Source organism: Colletes gigas, unplaced genomic scaffold (genome assembly GCF_013123115.1).
Source record: "Colletes gigas isolate AHSC1104 unplaced genomic scaffold, ASM1312311v1 Colletes_gigas_Sc00003, whole genome shotgun sequence".
Classification (NCBI taxonomy): Eukaryota; Metazoa; Arthropoda; class Insecta; order Hymenoptera; family Colletidae; genus Colletes; species Colletes gigas.
Window position 1 is genome coordinate 2,022,925 of NW_025106632.1, and position 19,247 is coordinate 2,042,171.

General features: G+C 39.2%; 1 protein-coding gene across 1 annotated transcript in view; it reads right to left on the reverse strand.

Moving 5' to 3' along the window:
- The window catches only part of LOC122404482 (adenylate cyclase type 3-like), a 34,831-nt gene extending 18,050 nt beyond the window's left edge, over positions 1-16,781 (reverse strand). The window contains exon 1 of the mRNA XM_043408454.1: positions 15,942-16,781. Coding sequence (XP_043264389.1) covers positions 15,942-16,493 — 552 coding nt within the window. The 5' untranslated portion in view covers positions 16,494-16,781. The remainder of the gene's footprint in view (positions 1-15,941) is intronic.
- Positions 16,782-19,247: the final 2,466 nt, after the last annotated feature.

The window sequence follows — 19,247 nt, forward strand, 5'->3', positions numbered from 1 at the left end:
TTATAGTTCTAGTGTTAATACTCGAGAATAGAAATATGTACCAATGTTGCAGTCTGTTGAGAATACTTAAATATTGTAGCAAATCTGTACTCTAGTATTTAAGTATTATTATCCCAATACATCAGTATCTTGGTACTCAATTATCCCACAATACTTAATCATCCCCAAGTATTTTAACACTAGAACCACCGACAATTATAGCAAATTTATTTATACCAAAGGAATTCAAACAATAGATACGCGAAGTAATTTATAATTCAATGGAAATAAGTGTTTATTCATTCTGTCATAGAAAATTAGGGTAAAGTTTCAAAAATTCAGTCGAGTAAATTTTTTACAAGTTTTATTAGAAATTACGGAGTCACTTTGACCACTTTCTGTAGTTGTAGTATTTAAGTATTAATATCCCAACAATTACTCAATTATCCCACAATACTTAATCGTCCCTAGATATTTTAATACTCGAGTATAGAAATATGCACCAATGTTGCAGTCTGTTAATAATACTTAAATACAGTAGAAAATCTGTACTTTGGTGTTTAAATATGGAATACTCCATTAATCAAATATGTCAGTCTAATTTTTCGTAATACATAGATGCTTTAATATTTAGCAAGTTTAACACACCCCTAACTACACAGACAAGTATTCTAACGATCTAGTGCTACAATGTACTAGCAGTACTTAACTACCACAGTACTTGAATGCTTGAGTGCTTGAATATTCCGAACCCTATAACACAGGGACACGTTAAAGCTCTAACTCCCCTGTGGCTTAACAGACCCGGTAGTCTGACACATTAATACCTCGATGACTTAGTATACGAGCGCCTTAATACCCCCAAAGCGTGCATCAACGTCTCCACCGATACTCCAAATACATTATCGAATACTAATTTCGTGAAATCACGAGGACAAGAACATTCGTAGCTAAAAAATACTCACTCTTTAGTTAAAATCACTCTAATAAAACTCTACCAACGAGTGAAAAAAGTTAGAATTTTTCTACCTTTATCTTTGCTCCGACTTATCTTTTTAATATTTTCTCGCGAGCCTCTGAAACTTTTCGCGTTACATTTACGGAGGGCGTGCTAAATTACATTCCTCCCCCCGTTATAATCGGGTTCTTCGATCGCAATAGAATTTTCCTTGACCCGAAAACGCAATGGATTTTCCTTGACTTTCACACTCCTAATTCGAATCCGTAGAGACCGAGGCGGTTAAATATTTTTCCGAATAAAAATTCAACCGATATCGCGGGAGCGTATTATAGTACGGAGAGAGACCGTGATACGATAAAAGCGTCGTTAAATTTCCGAGAATGCCGGATCGATAGGCCACTTTTGTTCCAGAAGTCAGCCGTTCGTGTCGGTTCGATTGAAACGGCTCTTGGCCGTTCCGAGCGCTTTCAATCCCCGCCGCGCATCGGTCCGCGGGATGACGTTTCGAATTTGTTTGGACGAAAATGAAATTGCTTCGCCCCGTCGGTGAAAACGGTGTCGCGTCATCCGTGAAACAGCCCCGACGTCTCGCATCACCGGGAACAGACGACTTTGTGCTTTTAATTTCACATATTTCACGGTATATCGGCAGAACTGCGTTTGATTTCCCCGACATACACCCCCCCACCCCCCCTCTATTCACGTTTTTCTTCCCACCGTTTCATAACGTGTGACGTGTGAAAGCAACGAGAGGAAAACTTCGTACAAACACCCGGGGGGGCGCCCTATATACAACTCTGTTGTTGTTACTTGTATTCCTGTATTCGTACATTATTATGGGTGTGATTTATAAATGGAATCTTTCCCCGTTTTTGGGGAATTTTTTCCCCCACTCATTTTTGTCAAATCTGTTTATTTACTTCTATGCACGAAGTATAATAGATTTTTCCCCCATTTATATTTTTGCAGATTCTTTTTTCTTTTTTAATTATTAACTGCATTCTTACAAAGTTTCATTCATTAGCATATACTCCAGTATAACATATACACTATATTATTATTGGTGATTCGCTGTAAAGAAAGTTTCCTTTTATATGAGAATTTTTTTTCCATTTATTTTATATCTTTTTTTTTATTACAACTGTGTTATACCTTTTTCTTTACAAAGTAGGTTATTTTATCGTTAACAAGCTAGTTAATTCGTAATTAAAAACCCCCTGTTAGAGGAGTACAATAATTATTAATTAAACAGTAAAGAAAATCCCAAATATACACGTGTTTTACGTGTTTTTTCCCCCCGAGCGGTAACCACCCATCCTGCGCTGCACGCGGCCCGATGATGCTGCACTTTGATGACCGGGACAAGGACCAACGTATCCACCGTACCACGACCGCTCACAAGTATTATTTTTAATTTAAACCCTTAAATATCCCAACGCATGAAAAAATAGATTCCCACCAGCGCAGCGGCTCGATTCATAAGAAGCAATTTTTTTTTTTTTCATTCAGTGAAGCGAATCACCATTATAGTGTACGAATACGAGTGGGAGTAACCGTGCACCTTTTTATAGGCAGCTTAATGTCGTGTCTGCTTGCTAGGTCATTAACGACTTCCTCGTCGACTCGTGTTTTTTTTTCGAACAGATTTCCCCTTTCTTCGGGAAGCGTTTATTCGTTATTTAACCTCGTTTAACGTTCATTTAACGACAGATACCATTTTAACACGTTAACTGCCAGTCTAAAATCCTAAAATTGTTAGCAAGACCAAAACTTTGATTTCAGTCAATTACAAACTACGCAACTTAAAAGTTGTAGCAATTACTTTTTTAACCCCCATTAAAATTTACGAAGCCTATTAAAATTGATTTCCTTTAACATTTCAATTTAAGAATTCGTTGTTATAGTTCTACTGTTAAAAGTTCTGTCACCCGTATATGGCTGACGTGGCAGTCAAAGTGTTAATCGTTTATATCTCGAAAACGCGAACAAGGTATTTTTTTTAAAAATTCATTTTAATAATATAAACTATTCCTCTGCAATTTCACTCAAATAATTATTGCTACGGTCGTGGAAGAGCTCGTATTAATTTTTAAAAAACGAGATTAACTCCTACGGAAAATATTTAATTAGAAATCTAATAAGAATTATCGAGTAATTTTCATTTTCCAAGGCGTTGGACGAGTCGATTTCGAATCGCGACGCATCCAGTGCAACGGGGTGCAAGCACCCATACCGAAAGGGTTGACGGGCCCCCAGTGAACCCCGTGGAGGGTTGATTAAGCAGCCACGGCGATCATTGCGATTATCGTTGGAAGCTGACGTAAGCCTGGCTTTTCCGTCAACTGAATGGCTTTTCAAAGAAAACGTTCCTGCCATTGAAAACCGATCGGATGTCGTGCATGGAAAGGCGACGCTCTGACACTCTCTTCGCCTCTCTCTCTATTTTAAACTACCATTGACCGAACTCTACTCGAGTGTCACTAACGATAGAGCCACGTGGCGCGGCGCGAACTTTCGCTTTCGCGATCACGGCTCGTCTACGAGAATTTGTACGGCAATTTCGTTTATGGCCGGACCGTGTGTGTATTTTAAAGCAACCGTGAATGGAAAACGAGATCTCGTACGCCGTCGATCCAGTTAGAAAATTTATTGTTCCGTTGATTGCATCGAATAGGAAATCGGGTTATCGCCGGGTCGAAATTTTAACTCGATTCTCCGATTGAATTTTGAATAATTCATGACATAACGCCGTTCACAATGCCTTGTGAAAACTTTGATTTTCAATTGGAAAATAATTGGAATTGTCTCATGAATTCTATTTTTTCTACGAATATTATCGCGTGCTCGAGTCGTCGCTGTTCGCCGTTTTAAGTCGATGGAAATAGAGTTTCGAGTAATTTTCCACATCGGTTTGGTAATCGATACTCTCTATTCTCGTTCGATGAGATATTTTACCAGCGAGAAGCCACTGGAAAAGCTCTGTCAGTACAGAGCTAGCCACGAATTTAAAGGTTTCTCCATTGCTAAAGTATTTAATTAAGATCGTTTTTGGTCGCGTCAAATATCCACTTTAACCTAAATGGATTCGGGGATTTAAAACTCTCTTAATAATTCCATGTTCAATTTTTACAGAGAGCCTTTTTGTTCCCCAAATAGGCGTTGTCGATCACCAAGATTTTTCTTCTTTCCTCATTTATTTTTGTTTATTATTAGTTCACAAATATAGGCGTCGTCGATCACCAAGATTTTTCCTATGAATTTTCTTCTTTCCTCATTTATTTTTGTTTATTATTTAGTTCACAAACATAGACGTCGTCGATCACCAAGATTTTTCCTGTGAATTTTCTTTTCTCATTTATTTTCGTTTATTATATAGTGTTATACTTTTTTTATTTACGAAGAGTAGCTTTTTCTTAAATATTAATTAGTTAAGTAGTAATTCCTAATTACAAACTCGATAGAGAAGTATTATTGATAATATAAACACAACAACAGCATAGAAATATCAAGAATGCGTGGGTTTCTCTCCGAGCGGTAACCCATCCTGGGACTGCACGCGGCCAAATGATGCTGCAGCACTTCGATGACCAGACTCGAACCCACTGTACCCAACCTACCACAACTGCTGACACGTATTATCTTTAATTTAAACCCTTAAATATCTCAATATACACAAAAATGAAATACCAATAACTCGATTCGTGAGAAAGAACATTTTTCTCCCGATTTAAAATGAATCAGCACGTTACATAGTGTACAAATGCCTTTTCTCATAAAAAATGTACTAAAATCAGTCAACATATCGATTTCTAAATTATCGGAGGGACCCAATAATCCGTAGGGTCAAAATCGTTTTTCTTTTTATACAGCCTGCATAGACTGGTCTATAAATATAAAAAAACTATTTACGATACCCAACGAACCGTAAGAATCTGCGTGCAGACCCTTCGGTTTTTAATAACTTACGAATGTCCAAGCAAAATATTTTTTAGAAGCACGGAACAATTATTTACGAGAGATACGGGAGTAAATTTTCATTTCAAATCGTAGGAACCAGATTTAGGATTCCGGCAGTGGATTTTTACGACTTATCCCGGAGGCTGTGACTCGTTTTGTGGCAGAGTATTCGGTAGATGGGTAAATTGCGTGGTTTCGTTGGCTTTTAGAAGACGATCGTTACGTCTCATTACGGTGCAAAAACTTCCATTAATTTTTTCAGCGAACGACCGCAATCCTGCAACAATGTGCAAGGGCCTTCATTATTATCTCTACGCGGGAAGCGCGCCATTCGAAACTTTCACCCGACGTTTAAGTGGAAAACTGCATCGTAGTTGCGTTCCGTTTTAGCGGACAATTTTCCAGCTCGTGGCGGTGGAACGTTCGCGCCGGGAGGATTCGCGAAATTCTCCCGTGGGGGAGCAGCTTTTAATGGAAAGCATCGCCGGGGACCGCCGTGCAGAAAATTGCAAAGCCAGAGGACGCAACAAGCTGCGTCTCGAGAAATCCTGCGAACGAGATTGCGGATTTATAATCGTTACGTGAGAATCCTCCATACTTTTACGGGACCAGTTCGCAACGATTCTCGTCCCGGGTAATTCCGTCGGGCTTATTTCGCATAACTTCGTTCCCAGAATCTCTAATTAAATATTTACCATCAAACATTGGTTCGAATTAAACCGAAAAGTTTTAAACTTAGTATTATTATTCAGTTATTTGGTAAAATTGTTATTCGTTATCCCTATTTTAAATAGAATTTTAAAATTGTCAAATTTCAATTTCGATAAATATATTATTATTTGAATTTGATTTTTATCAAATATACAAGGTGTTCGGTCAACCCTGGGAAAAATTTTAATGAGAGATTCTAGAGGCCAAAATAAGATAAAAATCAAGAATACCAATTTGTTGATGGAGGGTTCGTTAAAAAGTTATTAACAATTAAATTTAAGAATTTCAAATCGTGTTAAAAAAATTATTTTCAGTTGCGGTGATCAATTACAATCATTTTTGGTCATTAGACATACCCCCAAAATCCTACCCACTTTCAAGCAAAAAATTCGAGAAGGTATGAAATTTTTCGTCGAAAAAAAGAAATTTCAAATCGTTCTAAAAAAATTATTTTCGATTGCAGGGGTCAATTATAGTCATTTTTGGTGAATAGACATATTCCCGAAATCTTGCGCATTTTCGAGAAAAAAATTCGAATAGGTGCTGCAATTTTCGGCGAAATTAAAAAGTTTTAAATTATTCTAAAAAAATTATTTTTACCTAGAGGGGTCAATTAAAATCATTTTTGGTCATTAGACATACCCCCAAATTCTTGCACATTTTCAAGAAAAAAATTCGAATAGGTGCTGCAATTTTCGACAAAATTAAAAAATTTCAAATCGTTCTGGATAAATTATTTTCGATTGCGGGGTTTAATTACAATTATTTTTGGTGAATAGGCATATCCCCGAAATCTTGCGCATTTTCGAGAAAAAAATTCCTTACTGAAAATATAATTTCTGGCCAGAAATGTTGTTCCAAAATGTCATGCGAATCTTTAAAACGTCATAACTCCTGAACGGATTGGACGATTTTAGTGTTTCAAAATGCAAACTACGCGTATTTTAGTGGAGAAAAGATAGAAGTTGCAAAAATATTCGAGAAGTTGTTCCTTGATCCCGCAAAATAAGAAAAAACCCCATAAAAATGGTCCAATTTTCAAACGTCCACAACTCTTACAATAGTGAATATATTTCAATGAAACTTTTTTTTGAAGTAGAGCTCATGGGTACCTACAAAAAAGTATTAGACAACTTTTCTATAGGGCATCAAACAAAATTATTAAAAATAAAAAACGAATTATGAAGAAAAATCGACAGGGGGTAGATGCTGAAATTTTTCGGCGGAAAAAAAAATTTCGAATCGTTTTGGAAAAATTATTTTCGGTTGCGGGGGTCAATTACAATCATTTTTGGTGAATAGACATACCCCCGAAATCTTGCGCATTTTCGAGAAAAAAATTCAGTACTGGTGGAATTTTAAACGTTAATAACTTTTTAACGAAGCCTCCATAAACAAATGGGTATTCTTGATTTTCGTCTTATTTTGGCCTCTAGAATCCCCCATTTTAATTTTTCGCAGGGTTAAAATGAAATATTTTGAATTATTATTTATCAATGATTTTGGAAACAGTAGATTCGAATGGAATACTGAAACTATTAAATTTCGAAATACACATTTGTACACTTTTGCGAAATAAATTTGCATGTTTCCCTCGCGACTCTAACTCCATTTTCCGTTTCCAGCTTATTTGTATAACTTCGTCAACAGTGCCCATTAATTCAATATTTCGCACCGAGTGTATTTCGAACTTGAAATTCGGTTTCCCACGGGTTCTGAAAGCTGTCGAATGAATCCTCGCGATTCGTCAAATAGAATTCTCAAATTGTAAAACTAGTATCGAAAATCCTGTTCTCGTAAATTTTTGAAATTTTTCAATCAACCCTAGTTTCCAGCTTTCAAAAATACATTGAAACAAATTCTAAAAATTGGTAAAAATATCCCTCAAAATCTTCACTCTTCAAGCAACCAAAAAATCCTAAAATTAAAGTAAAAAATTACTGCTCTAATACCTATCCCAATACTTCTCCTAAATTTTTGGAATTCTTCAATCAACATATCCTACACTTCAGCTTTCGAAAATCCATTGAAACAGATTTCAAAAACTAGCAAAAATATCCCTCAAAATTTTCACTCTTCAAATAACCAAAAAATCCTAAAATTAAAATAAAAAATTACTGCTTTAATACCTATCCCAATACTTCTCCTAAATTTTTGGAATTCTTCAATCAACATACCCTACACTTCAGCTTTCGAAAATCCATTGAAACAGATTTCAAAAACTAGCAAAAATATCCCTCAAAATTTTCACTCTTCAAGCAACCAAAAAATCCTAAAATTAAAGTACAAAATTATCGCTATATCTGCCCCAAACTCGTCCTCAGCCAAGAATAATATAATCGCAAAATAACTTAACAAAAGTTCCGCAATTTTAAAACCTTGAAACTGTAGGATTACTCGAGATTCCTATTTACGATAGAATCTTAAAGTTGCGAAATAGCTCGTACTAATTCGCTACTTTCCCCGGCGGCTCGAAGCCGCGATATTGCTACCCGAGTTTCTAATTTTCGAATTCCGACTATCAAATGAAATTCCACGGTAATTTATACTTATTTAATATTTCGAGGAGGTCTTCGGAAACGATCGAGTTCGATCGAAAACGCGAGAACAGTTTCTGGCCAAGCACGCAGAACGGAATGCAATAATAAACAAACGGAGTAAAAAATATTTGAACGCTATCGGGTATTCCGGGGATTCCTCTCAGAGGGTGGAATATTCCAATTCGATGCGTTTCCTCCTCGATCCTCGTAGTTCCTACAATTTCTGCGAAACGTGTCGCGCGTGCATAATGCAGCGCCCGTGGGGCATGCAGGATCGACGAACTGCAGGCTATTGAATGATATACGAGAGACAAAGGTAGGAATTTTCTGTCTGACCAGACGACTGGGTCGCCATTGTTTGGAAAATCACGTTGCATTTCACGAGCGATTAGATTAACAGCCTGGACAGAAAATCAATGACGGGAGAGAAATTTACCTGGCTTATTTTGTTAAACAATCCCCTCACTCCCGACCAAAAACTATCTCAAACTAATTCCGCGCCTACTTTGCCTTTGAACTAAACATTCACCAAGTTTATCAATTCCTAATATTACCACATCACCGACGGGGGTATTATTATTAAGAATTAACTAAAACGAGAATTAAAAATTAATTCGATCCTACAAATCTCTCGATTCAACATTCAAGGAATTTAAATAATTTATTACCCAATTCAGGCCTCGTGTTTCAACGAGGAGGGGGTGGAAACTTGCAACTTCTTGGCGATCGTTTGTTGGGGAAGAAGTTTGACGAACTCAAAGATTGATGCTCGCGCGAAGAGATTGGCCAGGATTCTATTTTCTTGCCGGGAGGGGCTATTAATTCCCTGCCAGCGACGATTTTTTCGCCCCGTATCCCCACCCCTCCTCGTCGACTCGATTCCAGGAATTAAAACGCCGCTGAAATATGAGGTCGTTTTCGTTCCGAATTTGGGAAGATTAATGTGGGGACGCTCGCGGTCGGCGAGTTTTAAACTCGCCCCGTTCGCGATGGGTGTGGCCAATTAAAAGGGGCGACGCTTAACGGTCCAGAGGTTCGCTATACTAAGCACAATTAGCGTTGGACGATCAGTGTGCGAGATAAGGAGGCACTAGAAACATAAATGCTGAGCAAGTTAACGTTAGCACGTAAACACTCGCGGAATGCACAAATTGCATTACAATTTGTAATATCTAACGATGGGATTTAATTCCTCTGTCAAAAACAAGTCGAAACTGTACTATACATTTTTCTCGTACGAGGCTTCGTTCTCGAGATAATCAGCTCCGAAAATGCACGCGCGTCAATATTGCGCCAAATGATATTCAAACTCGTTTATCTCGTAAACGATCGTTCGGGTGAGAAAAACTTATTACACATTGTAGACTCAGTTTTTAGCAAAGAATCTCATCCTTGCGTCAGATATTCAAATTGCAATTATTTTGCTGATTAAAAGGATTTTTTAATATTAATTTGATTCTTATTCATGGATTTTCCGAGCTCCCTTCGAAGTTATCGCCGATTCCGTCGTTTCTCCGAGTTTTCGAGGCTCGTGGAACTCGAAGCGATCGCTGGGAACGCGGAAACTTTTCAATCTCGTCCGGTTTCCGGCATTCGTAATCGTCGAAGCTTCCTGTCGTTGCATTTCTGGCCCGACGAATTTGCGATGCTAATGGTCGCGACAGATTGTTCATTACCGGCCTCCATCAAAAGTCGATTAACCGACGTTTCAACGCGAACGGGGCCCCGTCCGCCATTTCGAACGCGAGCCGTTTCCTTCGATCCGGATTACGACACGGCGTCTTGCGGAGTTCACCAGCCCCCCCTACCCCTCCCTTAATTACGAACTTTTCTTGCTCCGCGGCCTCGAATCGCCATCGGTGGCAGGACATCGCCGCTTTAATCAGCGACCAGATGAACTGGACGCCCGGCAGTATTGGCAGAAGCCGCTAATTAACAATCCCCGACGAGGGGGGAGGGTGGGGGTGGGGAGACAGGTTGATTAAAAAGGAAACCGTGGAGACGCGCGTGTTCCGCGGAAAAACAGGAGTTAAACGTTGCCGCAATATGGAACAGAGATGAATTTTTCACCCTCGTTCCCTGCCCAGGGACTCTACAGGGTGTCCAAAATTATTTCTCACGGATTTCTATCGAGACAAAAGCTTTTCAGTGTCCTATGATTTAGAAGCCACCGATGGAACGAGAAACATGATTTTAACCCTTTGCACTCCTCTGTCGAGTGTGATTGGACATCAATTTTTATCTCATTCGACATTTTTTCAAGTCCAAAACAGATATCGTACACTTGAAAATTCCAAAATACAACAACAGTGTAAATAAAACACTTAAAAGCATTGGGAGTCGCTGGTAACAAAATTGGAATATAATTCGGAGTGCAAAGGGTTAATAAACGAAAATTTTGTGGCGCAGTACTTTTGTGTAGGGAGAATATATCATTTTTGTACGACTATGTAATCGAGGTTATGTGATATAGAAACGATTTAACTTTTCTCTGAAACGTTTTTATTTGTTCGAATTGATCACCCTGTATATCTCGATGGAGTATTCGTTGAAATACACCGTTGCTCCGCGGATTTTTCGGACCGTTTTCGTCGATATTAACGCATCATCGACCGATGGGGAAATCTGCCATTTTGTCTCTCGTTTTTCAGCCTCCATTGTGCTGGTCACCGCGTGCAATTCGTTAAGTGCGTTTTCAGCATTCGAAAAATACTGTTTTTTGGTAAAAATAAATAACATTGAACGTGAAAAATAACCCCGATGGTTGGAAGCTTCCATTAAGCAATTTTTTAAAGTTGGTTCAATTTATTAAATTCGTTGTTCAATTTAATTTCGTCAGTCTTGCAAATCGTTAGGCAACTTTTCCAATGTTTACACGATCGAGTGCAGCCGTAACGATCGCTCGATCAGAAATAGACGAATAGACTCTTTCTAGTCGAACGATCAGAACTTGTTTCAACTTGGACATTGTGTTTACACGTGCGATTTTGATCGACTCGAGGTCGATCAATTCAGTCGATCGACCAAACGTTACACAACCGAAACGTTATTACTAACATCCACGTGTTGTACAAAAACCATCGAAATATACAATTTTACTAATTTCACTATTCTCCTATACTTTGTTTCAATGTTTTTAATTCACTTTATTATATAGAAGAAATTATCATTTCGTAGTGAAATCGACAATGGTGATTCCCCATTGAGAAACAAGTCGAAAAATTTATAATAAAAAATTTTGTTTCATAATAATATATATTTTCGAAATCGATGTTTTTTGAGAAACTAAACTAATCATAGTCGATATTCCAAGTACCAAAAAATTCCATGTGTGTTTTTTTTTAGTTGTCAAAACGCAAATTCTGGTTAATTTTCGAGGCGTTATACAGGGTGTTCAGACAACCCTGGGAAAAATTTTAATGGAAGATTCTAGAGCCCAAAATAAGACGAAAATCAAGAATATTACTTTCTTGACTGAAGCTTCGTTAAAAAGTTATTAACAATTAAATTAAAAAATTCCAAATCGTACTGAAAAAATTATATTCGGTTGCGGGGGTCAATTATAGTTATTTTTAGTCATTACACATACCCTCGAAATTCTACGCACTTTCGAGAAAAAAATTCGGGAATGTGTGATATTTTTTGACAAAATTAAAAAATTTCAAATCATTCTAAAAAAATTAGTTTTACCTAGAGGAGTTAATTTCAATCATTTTTGGTGAATAGACATACCCCCAAAATCCTACCCACTTACGAGAAAAAAATTTGAGAAGGTGTGACATTTTTTGACAAAATTAAAAAATTTCAAATCATTCTAAAAAAATTATTTTTACCTAGAGGAGTTAATTTCAATCATTTTTGGTAAATATACATACCCCCGAAATCTTGCGCATTTTCAAGAAAAAAATTCGAGAAAGTTAGAAATTTTTCTACAAAATTAAAAACTTCCAAATCGTTTTAAAAAAATTATTTTCAGTTGCGGGGGTTAATTACAATCATTTGTGGTTATTAGACATACTCTCGAAATTCTACCCACTTTCGAGAAAAAATTTCCAGAATGTGTGAAATTTTTTGAAAAAATTAAAAAATATCAAATCATTCTAAAAAAATTAGTTTTACCTAGAGGAGTTAATTTCAATCATTTTTGGTAAATAGACATACCCCCAAAATCCTACCCACTTTCGAGAAAAAAATTTGAGAAGGTGTGACATTTTTCGACAAAATTAAAAAATTTCAAATCATTCTAAAAAAATTATTTTTACCTAGAGGAGTTAATTTCAATCATTTTTGGTAAATATACATACCCCCGAAATCTTGCGCATTTTCAAGAAAAAAATTCGAGAAAGTTAGAAATTTTTCGACAAAATTAAAAACTTCCAAATCGTTCTAAAAAAATTATTTTCATTTGCGGGGGTTAATTACAATCATTTTTGGCTATTAGACATACTCTCGAAATTCTACCCACTTTCGAGAAAAAAATTCCAGAAGGTGTGAAATTTTTTGAAAAAATTAAATAATATCAAAACATTCTAAAAAAATTATTGTTACCTAGAGTGGTTAATTTCGATCATTTTTGGTGAATAGACATACCCCCGAAATCATGCGCATTTTCGAGAAAAAAAATTCAGTACGTTTGGAACTTTAAACGTTAATAACTTTTTAACGAAGCCTTCATCAACAAATTACTATTCTTGATTTTCGTCTTATTTTAGCCTGTAGAATCCCCTATTAAAATTTTTCCCAGGTTTGACCGGATATCCTGTATGTGACAGTTTGTAGGACGCGGTAGTCGAACGCGGAGAATCGTTCGAGTTATTCCGCGATGTATCGTTCGCGAACGTGTTGCGTATCGATCGATCGACACGCGTAAAGGTCTACAGACCCGGGCTCTAGCCGTCGACGAATTGGCTCACTGCGGTTCTCCAGCGGGCAACAGTTGTTTCTGCGAGGCGGATCGCAATCACGCTGAATCACAGGCTACGTTTCTGATTTCACGTTGCCACCGCGACCACTGAATTACTCGGTATTAAGTTCGAGCGACTACGAAATACCGAGCGATCCCACCGGTGTCGTGTGTTTGATACTACGGTTGCTCGAGCAGCGAGCTAAAAAATCTTAAAATGGCACGAAACGTAATAACATTCGATACGCTGCACCGAACAATCGCGTGTCCTCCGCAGAAACAGAAATATTATACACAAAGGTCGCTGGATGGATAAAAAAAAAATTCAGTCGAATTTAAATACGATTTTTCTTTCGATTAGAATTTTAATTCATTCGTATCGTTGCATCGATAAAATTATCATAAATTTAAAAGAAATAATTGTTTTCTGTTCGAAATTAATTATTGGACACTGTGTACGTTATTCACTTGAAATATTAAACGAAAATATTTAATTCTGCTGCGTTAAAAACTGATTAGACTTCGATAAATAAACAAAATTTCAGTCGAACTGAAATACGATTGCATCGATGAAATTTAATATTTACGAATGGAAGATTGAGTATGAAATCTTTGACACTACTCAAATTGACTCTGTAAATCTAGCATCGATTATTATAAATTTAAAAAGGATTTTCTTCATAATTAAATGAAAAGTGGAGAATAATTTCCTGTTCGAAATTAATTATCGAACGCAGCGCATTATTCGCCTGATATATTAAACGAAAATAATTCAGCCGTGCTAAGAACTGATCGGAGCCCGTGGATTGAAAAGCCTGACGTTTGGAGATATCGAGGATTCGATGGCTAATCGATGGCTCGAGTGGGATTGAATCCTGGAGGGCTCGAGGCTTCTTAATTCCAACGTCAGACAATATTTTCGGTGAGGCTGGATATATAAATTTGCTGTCTTCGATTCCCACTAAAATTAGTTTGCAAAGTTTCTCGGTATATTCAAATTCGTGCTCCATCACTGTCGACGGGGGTATCAACCCCCTTTCCGTTCGACAAACTCTGTTGCAATCGATCAAATCTGTTTTCAAGAACGAATTCTTCGATAGCACGACGAAACTGAAATTGAAAAAAAAACACAAACGTGTCGTAAACGCAAGAAAGTAGAAGTGTCTTCGTAAAATTAGGCCTTTGACGTTCCTGGGACAAATTTGCAGACGGAAGCTTGCCAAACGCAGGAATCCCAGCCAACTATTCGGTTCAACGAATCATCAAACACGTTACTCAACAAGTACGAAAACTCTAATGCCAAAGGCATTAGCTGCCGTCTCTGAATCAATACCAATTTATAGACGCTAACCTATTGAAACTTTAACTAGGTGCCTAACCACGTATCGCGAGCGATCCAATCGAACTGATGGATTTCTGGACAAGTGGAAAGTCGTTAGTCCCAAAACTGTCAACTACAATTGGCTATATCCGTCGTAGAACCATCGATCCCCCCAATATCAGTTGGGAGACACGAATCTACCGAAATTCTAGATAAGCACCTATACCTAGAACTGTAAACAGTTCAATCAATAGACACATTCCTCAATAAGCACGAATCAACAGTCTCAAAGGTACCAATTGCTCTGTACATCATAGAACAAACAATCAAGCGAACAATTTCGTTTCTGGGTATGAGAAAAGCTCTTCAAACGTCCTCAAACTTCCTGCGAGAACCAACTCCAAACTATTGTCTCCCCAACATCAATCTACAGACAATAACCTGGAAAAACATAGTGTTTGAACAGGTGTACAGTTCAAATAGTAATCAGTTATCGTCAAAGTCCATTATCAAAGACTTCTCGAGTCAAATATTAATCTGCACGCTTCAACCCAGTCAAATGGAGATAAATATTAGGGCAGATGTCTGTAATAGTTGGGTCTCTCAACAGGAACTGAATTCTGATCCTGGAAATGGCAGGAATCTTTGCAAAAATTCATCGTCAAATTGACATTCCACGCCCAACATCAATCTGCAGAGAAAAACTTAGAGCAAAACATAGATGAGTATCTATAGGCAGGTGTGTATGATTATAATAATAATCAGTTATGATCCTGAGCAGGTGTCCAATTGTCGTCTCAAAAGTGCAACTATTCCTTTGCAAAACTCATCGTCAAACATCGATCTACACGCCTCGAAACATCGAAATGTAGATGAGTATTGGGACGAATGTCTCTGATAGTTGTATCTGATCCTAAAAGTAGGAAGTGTCTTTGCAAAATTTATCGTCAAACTACTGACATTCCACGCCCAACATCAATCTACAGACCTCGACCCATCAGAAGCATAGATAATATTAGGGCAAATGTCTCTAATAGTTGTATTTCTCAACAGGAATCAACTAGTGAGCCTAAAAGTATCAAGTGTCTCTGCAAACTATTGACATTCCACGCCCAACATCAATCCACACATCCCAACCCATGAAAATACAGATAAGTACCAGAGCTAATGGCCTCGAACAGTTGCATTTCACAACAGGAACCAAATTGTGATCCTAAAAGTATCAAGTATCTCTGCAAACTATTGACATTCCACGCCCAACATCAATCCACACATCCCAACCCATGAAAATACAGATAAGTACCAGAGCTAATGGCCTCGAACAGTTGCATTTCACAACAGTAACCAAATTGTGATCCTGAAAGTATCAAGTGTCTCTGCAAACTATTGACATTCCACGCCCAACATCAATCCACACATCCCAACCCATGAAAATACAGATAAGTACCAGAGCTAATGGCCTCGAACAGTTGCATTTCACAACAGTAACCAAATTTTGATCCTGAAAGTGTCGAGTATATCGGCAACGTGCCCACGCCCAACATAAATCTGCAAACAAGAAAAACCTACCAAGACATCGATGGGTATCTGGGTAGGCACCTTGGACAGCCCGACCACCGCGACGATATAACTGAGCGCAGTCCCGAACGCGATGAGCACGCATCGCGAGAGCCTGAGGGGCAGGGTGGCGAACTGCAGGTACAGCAAGAGCAACAACCATCCCAGTTCGTCCCTAGGCGTGACCTCGTTGGACTTGAGGAACAGCTGTTTGAGTAGCTGTGCGGTGGACAGCTTCCAGGCCACGTGAGGCACCACCGACCATAGGACATCCTTGGCCCTCGGGTTGTGCTCCGCCCAGGCCAGTAGACCGAGGTTCAGTCCCAGGAATACGACGGTGAGTCCGCGGGCCGGTAGCTCCTGCCCCGGCGAGGCGATCGTCTGCACGCCGTAGAGCAACGCGGACAGCAGAAAGCACTTGAGGCCGCCGCGACGTTGCTGGAGGGACGAGGAACGGTACAGGGACTCCAATTTCGCGTTGGTGAAGCTGGTACGCAGGAGGTTCGATGGCCTGCCGGCGCTCAGGTACGAATCCTCGTTCGAGGCCTCGAATCTCCGCGACATGTTCGATGTTCTCGTCGGCCGGTATTGCTCACGCTCTATTCATACCGTCGCGTTCTACACCCACGGGGACACGGTCGACATCGCGAGCTGTGCCCGACCACCGACGCCACCAGGGTGGTAATATCACCCTCGAGGTGGCCTTGCACGGATGCTGGACACCGCGGCGACACCGGGGTGACACGATACCCTGTCGGTGCTGCACCAGGGCTCCTCGTGGCGGATCGTTTCCCGGGTGCTCGGCACGCCGTGACTCCTGGCCACTCTCTCTCTCACGCACTCTCACACACACCGGGGGTTCCTCGGGATGCAGCTGCACCCGCGCGCGGGGTACTGGCCGGGTTACTACTGCCGGTAATCTCTCTTCACTCCTCGGAGGGAAGCGGAGCCACTCTCTCTCCATCCGTCTCCGCGCGCGCCTCTCGCGCCTCCGTTCACCACCTCGCCCTCGTTCCCGTCCAGGCTTGCGCCATGCGACCCCCGACAGCTCCGACCCTCCGCCGCGGGTCGATATCAACCACCACAAAAGCCCAGCGCGTACACGCCAGGCCCTACCTGCGCCCCGCACTCTCTGCCCTACCTACGCGTACCTACCGACCCAGCTGCACCCTTCCGACTCGCTCGTTTTCCATGAATTGCTTCGATGTCGGTCACCTCAACCCCCTCCCTCTCCCCCTACCCACCCCCCAGGTCTCCTTCGTTTTTTGCGTCCTCTTCCTCCTCGTTCGATTGTTTCGACAGGATCCGCCGTGATCTCCGCCCAGCCACCGTTCCCTGCACCGTTGATCCGTTAACGGGTCGTCAAACTTTGATAATTGAAAGCTCCGTTCGCGTGCCCAGTCATCCCTCTTATCGCGTTTCTTACGGTACATTCGTTACGCTGCTCTTATCGCTCGGAACCTAACCCCCTCTCGCAGAATTTATCCGGCAACGTCCTGAAAGGATTAACGCCGCTGGCCTGGCCGAGACCTGGGGGATCTTTTGGTCACCCTGTACAGGGGTGAGGCACGAGTTCCACGATGGTTCAGCCCCTTTTGGATAGTCTGACGAAAAATGTTTCCCGTCGAAGTTGATCGGTATTTAATCGACGGGAAATTACAGCTGCTTAAATTTAAAAACAAATTGATTTTCGATAAAAAATTAAGGTTACTGGTATATTTTTAAATGGAACTAGGTATTTTTAACTTGGCAGTGATGTAGGTGACTATAACGATGCTAGATGACTTTTAGGTGAATCGATTGCCATGGTATTTGACATAAACAAATAAACTTACAATTCTATGAAATTAAAAATACCTGGTTTAAAAGTATCATTTGAAAATCACTTTGTTCTTAAATTTAAGCAACTGGAATTTATTTTTGGTTAAATACTGATTAACTTTGATAGATTTCGAGGCCTAATTCGCGTCTTGATGACTTTTAGATGAATCGAGATTGCCATAGTATTTGAAATAAACAAATGAACTTACAATATCATGAAATTAAAAATACCTAGTTTAAAAGTATCATTTGAAAATCACTTTGTTCTTAAATTTAGGCAACTGCAATTTATTTTAGGTTAAATACTGATTAACTTCGATAGTTCGCGTCTCACCCTGTATACTAATCGTTCAATATCTTTGGGTCGATTAGGATACTACTATAATTTATATGAACGCTTTGGAGCTTACCAAGACCTAATTCCATACGATTTTGTACACTCTACACACACCACTCTGGTTTCAGAAAATTCGAGAAACTATTTTTTGGTCATCCTGTAATTTTTATACACGAAATTTTAAACCGTATCAGGAATTCGTGTACACACATTTGGAAACAACATGGAACGTTGTATCGAAGCTATCGAAAGTGTGAGCTTCCCCAAATTAATTTACAGAGGAACTATAGCAACATAACTTTGTTGTCAACGCTTTAAAAGCTTCCACAAGTATGGAGCCTCTGTCCATTTTGAGCCTCGAATGTCAGAACAATGAAACGTCGAAACTCAGATTAGTAGTCGAGCACTTGCGAGAGAAACAAGAGCAGCGTAGCCCTCTGGCGGCGAGTACGCTAATTATAAGCGTCGCCACGAGATTATCCAGCAGTTTTGCATCGACCAAAATTCTACTTTTGCAGAAAATTAACTACTCTGTCGTCGTAGTGTCATAAAGTCATTAGATCGTTAGGATAAATTCGGTATTTCGCGTCGAATAACTTTGCTATAGCGGAAACGTAATTTATGGTCGAAGAGACGGATTTATCCCGCACTGTAAACATTCGGTCAGGCATTCTTTATAGTTGTTTGCACTACGCTCGAAACATGTACCCTCGTGCATACTCTGATCGTTTCTCGCTGCAAATAAAATGGCGACGGAGTTCGAAACGAACAGGAAGCTGGAACAGAAAGGCTCAAAACGTTTCTTGTCACTATATTTACGTGCAATATTCTATAGATCCTCTGAGACATTGTTTCAAGTGGAATTATAAATATTTTTATTTTAAAACTGATTTTTTTTCTTCTCAAATCTGAAAGAATAATTTCCAAAAAATTATGGGAAACTATGGGACTGTTAAAAGAATAGACACATTAACGATTAGAAACCTTGTTCTAATTTTAGAAACTTCCAATTTATTATTATATATTTATTATTTATTTTAAAGCTGATTCTTTGTCTTCTTAAATCTGAAAGTAAAGTTTCGAGAATAATTTGCAAAAAATTATGGGAAACTATGGGACTGCTCAAAGAATAGACACATTAACAACGTGATTAGAAACCC